At 44.1% G+C, this 4718-nt stretch overlaps 1 protein-coding gene across 1 annotated transcript; it reads right to left on the bottom strand.

Moving 5' to 3' along the window:
* Window positions 1-6: 6 nt before the first annotated feature.
* Window positions 7-4675, bottom strand: LOC116379370 (TBC1 domain family member 23-like). Its single transcript, XM_031841322.1, has 10 exons — window positions 4373-4675; window positions 4118-4288; window positions 3955-3997; window positions 3212-3318; window positions 2970-3112; window positions 2597-2641; window positions 1859-1947; window positions 1533-1668; window positions 1156-1350; window positions 7-575 (listed from the first exon to the last, which is right to left on the bottom strand). The coding sequence occupies exons 1-10, from the start codon at window positions 4658-4660 to the stop codon at window positions 491-493; spliced, it is 1302 nt and encodes a 433-aa protein (XP_031697182.1). The 5' UTR covers window positions 4661-4675; the 3' UTR covers window positions 7-490.
* Between the last annotated feature and the right edge of the window lie 43 nt (window positions 4676-4718).

Below are 4718 nucleotides of genomic sequence, written 5' to 3'. Positions count from 1 at the left end.
CCGTGCTGGTTCTATCAACTCATCTACTGTAGTAGAACCCTGACTGTCCCTTTAAGACAAAAGCTCAGTCATGTAGTGATTGAACAGGTCAGTCAGTACGCTACCTTAAGGCCAGAGAGAAGTTAGTAGAATTGCACTGCAATGAGATCTCCCATCTTTTATCAACGATAAAGAATAAACATACAGTATAACCGATATTATTATTAACTTAATGTAAGAGAATGGTTGGATGACTGCAGGAGCACCTAAGTATTTGAACACACACACACACACACACACACACACACACACACACACACTGTCCCTCGTCCTGCAGCCGGCAGTGTGTGTCCACCGTGTGCAAAGAAACACCTGACACACGGGGTTTCCCAGTCAACACTGCACGGGCTCTGTCCAGCAGGGAGGACATCCGGACAGACGGTTTCCTTCTCGGCGGACAGAGACTCTCCTCACAGTTTGTGTCACGGCGACGCCCCCCCGTCGTCTCCCTTTACGAGCTCTCCAGAGCGTCGAGGACCTTCATGATCTGCTGCTTGATCACCTTGGTGGCGTCGCCAGCGTTGGGTATCAAATATCTGAGGGACACAGTAGTGAAGTTAACAAATAACTACCAACAGAACATATACGCACTTTATCTGCAAGAATAATCTCTAAATGTTCAAAGCCAATTCATGCAATTCTTGTTTTTAAGAGAACTTTAGTGTGTTAAAGGAATGTTACAGAGAGTTAGATGAGAAAGGTGATGCCACTCTTGTGTTTGTAAGGTTAATGTGAAGCTACTGCTAACAAACGATTAGCTTAGCTTAGCTTAGCATAAAGACTGGAATGAATAGTTACAGCATGCAGCTCCCCGTTAAACCAAAGTTTTTACATATTTTTAAACTCTGGAGAGAAGCAGACGTCTCCCCCCTTCTGCCAGTTTTAATGCTAAGCTAATTGCCTACTATTGGCTCTAGTTAAATATTTAGCATAACATCTTGAGGGTGGAATTGATTGTCTCATCTAGCACCTTTTCCAAAAATGTTAAATTATACTATCAAGGCTGCTAATTTGCATCTTCTTTCGCTGAAGAAAACTTCGTGGCGTCTGAAGAGAAAGTTAGCCATTTTTAAATCACAGCTTTAAAACTTCATATCTGCATTTGTGGATGAGCACCTCTCAACTGCCGAGATCTCCACTCCGGCCGAGTTGTTGGTGCCGAACTTGAAGGTGATCAGTTCTGGGTGCTTCTTTTTGGACGTGATCTTCACCACGGAGTTCAGCGCTTGTCTGGACTGGATGTAGGTGAAGCCTTTCCTGGAGGCGATCTCCCTCAGGCAGTACATGTGAGTGGCTGTGATCAACAGGTGGCTGGAAGAACAACAGTTTGAGTTAAGAATCGTGGACTCCTGAGTTACTGCGACTCCTCTCATTCTTTCATTTTTAAAGAAGTGGGAATTAGTCACGGTTAAATGAAACTTCCCCTCTAATGACCCAAACCTGGGAGTCAGGGTGATGTGAGGAATATATACTTTTTATCTTTACACACTCACCTGGGGAACATGTGACCGGTTTCTTTCACCTCATTACATGGAATGTGATGCTTTACATCTGGTTTGTTTATCCAGGTCTGGATGTTGACAATCTCCTTCCTGTCATCGTCCGACATGGAGGAGCTGTCGATCTCATCTGGGGGGGTATAGGGGGGGGTGTTGTTATAACAAGACATCTTGTTATTACGAGAAGATATGTTATAACAAGATGATATCTTGTTATAACATGAAATTATCTTAACATAACTAACTTTTCACGTTATACGTCATACTGATCCATTTCTCTGTTTTCTAGCGTGGCACCAAAAGGCTTCCGTACAGCTTACCTGTATCGTACTCTTCCTCATCACCAATACTGAAAACGGGCTTCACTCCTCGGTACGGTTTGCCGACGCGGTCGCTGCTGCTCACATGTCTAGATATGGAAAACAAAAACACAAAAGGGCAAATTGGAGTGTCACATCAGCGCTGAGTGAAGGATGTGAAGCTCCAGAAATGAAAAGGTGGCACACAAATAGTGATGGCATGAAGACCTCCTCTGCCAGTTATGCTGTTAAATATAAAGAAAGAGGTTAAATGAGACATTTATACTCCAGAGGAGCGAGATTAGTCCGTGTATGATATTCAGGGATATTTGCAGAATACCATATGTTTGTTTTTAGTGGTAACAGTGTATTCTGCACAGCCCTGGCTATCATCCAGAAGAACAACTATGGAATGGAAAGACAGACTTGTTAAGTGCATCTCCAAGCAAAACAGCAGTGAAGCTAAAAGGTTCCTCGAAAAACACCTCAGATATTCAGACGACGGACTCGGTGAGTTGTGGATGTCGAGATGACTCGATGCGTCCTGAAAGAGCCCAGCGGCTTCATGTTGTTAGTGAAAGCATGAGGACGGATCTCAAACGTCTCGTAGCTGTAGTGCTGTTACATGAGTGAGAGATGCTGATATTCTGAGCATGCGTTAATGTGACACAGGCTAACGGTCTCCCACAATCCCGCTGCACTGGACGGGTCTACAGCCAGTGGACATGCTGGTGACGAAAACAGCTCGATGGCTCTTACCGATCTGGAACCACCTTCTCTGGCCACGGCAGATTGAACGACATTCTAGCGTGGAATAAGGCACAAGGTAGCTTCAATTAAAATACAAAGTCAAACTAAATGTCAGTTTACAGTTGTCTGATTTAATAGTCGCTGTTTATTTCTGCTGCATTTTCTACAGGATACACCTGGTAACATGTTCAGTCAGGTGTAAATATGTTTTAAACCCAAATGACCAGAAGTATTCAGACTCTTTACTACAGTAAAAGTACTAATACTAGACTGTGAAAATACTCCACTACAAGTAAAACCAGTCTAAGGGGGGGGGTCTCACCCATCCACGGGGGCGGTGGAGGGTTCTCACTCGTCTACGGGGGCGGTGGAGGGTTCTCACCTGTCTACGGGGGTGGCGGTATTCTCGATGAAGCTGATCATCTTCTCCTTTACGTTCACTGACTTGGACTTCAGAGCGAACGTCATTTTGTTGACCAAAGACTTGACGCCTTTGCCGTCTCCAGGACTACTCAGTGAGTCTCCCTGCATCAGGAGAGAAACAGAAACGTGGAGCTGAAGTAAAACTAGCAACATGAAGCTACAGTGACCTTCTAATTTGTACAGATGTTTCTGGCCTCTTACATCCGCGGAGTTGAGGCTGCTGTGAGATCCAGATGTGCTGACGATCCAGTGGAGGTACGAAGAGTCCAGACCCTCGATGTTCATGTCCACCAGATGCTTTTGAAGGGCTGAAATCACACAAATCTCTCTGAGTTTTCACTTCTCACTAGTCTGCTGGGCACTAATAAAGCATACATAAGATTATAGAGCTTCTATATTTGAAGAAGTTACATCAACTGGTTGCAATAATGTAAACACACAAAAGGCAAAAGGTGACTTTTATTCATGCCGAACTTGCAGAAATAAACACTTTTTACCAAAACGTTTTATATATTAAATTCTCAGTAACAAGTATTTAAAAAATAAATACTGCCTGTTACATAAATACACTCGTTTGTTAATTTCTTAGAAACTGGCCAATCAAAACAATGATTCTACATAACATATGACAGAATAATACTTTGACTTTGCAGGATTACGGTCCATCAGGAGTGATTTCTAGCTTCCTTTGTAGAAAAAAAAAAAACCCGTTTTAAAATACATTTGTGGAAGTTGTGACTCGATACAGAATCTTAGAAGAGAAGAATCTTCATTCTTACGTGAATCTATTGTTTCCCACCTCTACCTCTCGACCATGCAAACATGTGTCATAGAGCCAGCTGAGGTTGATAGGAGTTGGACATGAAGCAAAGAAAACAATGTATATTTCTGTCTGTGAGTTTAATGCATTTAGCCCGAGTGTCCCAGTATTCTCATCTACGTACCCATGAATCCTCCTTTAGCGATGCTGACATATTCTTTGTTTTTCTGGAACAGAAAAGTAAAGATGTTAGCGAAGAACACAAGCTGACCTTTGACCTTACGAGGAAGCAGATCACACCAACATTATTCTTCTCTCCAGCTACCTTCTCTGTTCGAGTCTCTCACCTGGAGGAAATGAGCCAGCACCATGTTCATGTACATGTCCTCCTCCTCCCTCCCACTGCCCATGAAGCACAGGTGCTCCCCGCTGGCGACGGAGCCGGACTCCAACGACTGCTTCTGAGCCTCCAGGAGGGACTTCACAGAGAGAGCGAACTCAGAGGGGTTCTGGAGCATCTGAGAGAAGGAAAAGAAAGACCGCATGTTTTACTACGTAAAGGTTCATGTTCTTCACACAGAATCAGGAGCGTCTCCTCTCACCAGGTCAGAGTCCAGGTGGAAGGCCGTGGACAGGTGACCAGCGTTGTACTGCTCTGCAGGCCGACAATCCACCACAAAGAAACGCACCCCGTCCTGAAAGTCAAATCCATCGTTAGGAACGTCAAGAGAACCGTTTTTGTACAGTACTGCAGAGACCAGAGATTCTTCTGGACCTGACAGGAGCGGCATCAAAGTCTGTGTATAAGAAATGGGCGTAGTCGTCGTGATGTCACTCGTTGGTTTGTGGATGTTTTGAAGCAAAGAGTTTGACTTTTTGACTGTCGCCATCTTGTTTTTTCTCAACCAGTGAACAGGAAGTGAGCATATCTGGACTGAGGAGGAGTGA

Source organism: Anarrhichthys ocellatus, unplaced genomic scaffold (assembly GCF_004355925.1).
Source record: "Anarrhichthys ocellatus isolate YVR2014 unplaced genomic scaffold, GSC_Weel_1.0 scaffold4197, whole genome shotgun sequence".
NCBI classification, from domain to species: Eukaryota; Metazoa; Chordata; class Actinopteri; order Perciformes; family Anarhichadidae; genus Anarrhichthys; species Anarrhichthys ocellatus.
Note: the sequence above shows the minus strand (reverse complement) of the source record. Positions and strands in the feature narration are given on the sequence as shown.

Coding starts and splice junctions, on each gene's coding strand:
- LOC116379370 (XM_031841322.1), bottom strand. CDS start 4,660: ATGGCGACAGTCAAAAAGTCAAACTCTTTGCTTCAAAACATCCACAAA. Junction 1,948..2,596: donor GAGAAGGTGGTTCCAGATCG/GTAAGAGCCATC, acceptor TTCCATATCTAG/ACATGTGAGCAGCAGCGACC. Junction 576..1,155: donor GAGATCTCGGCAGTTGAGAG/GTGCTCATCCAC, acceptor TGTGTCCCTCAG/ATATTTGATACCCAACGCTG.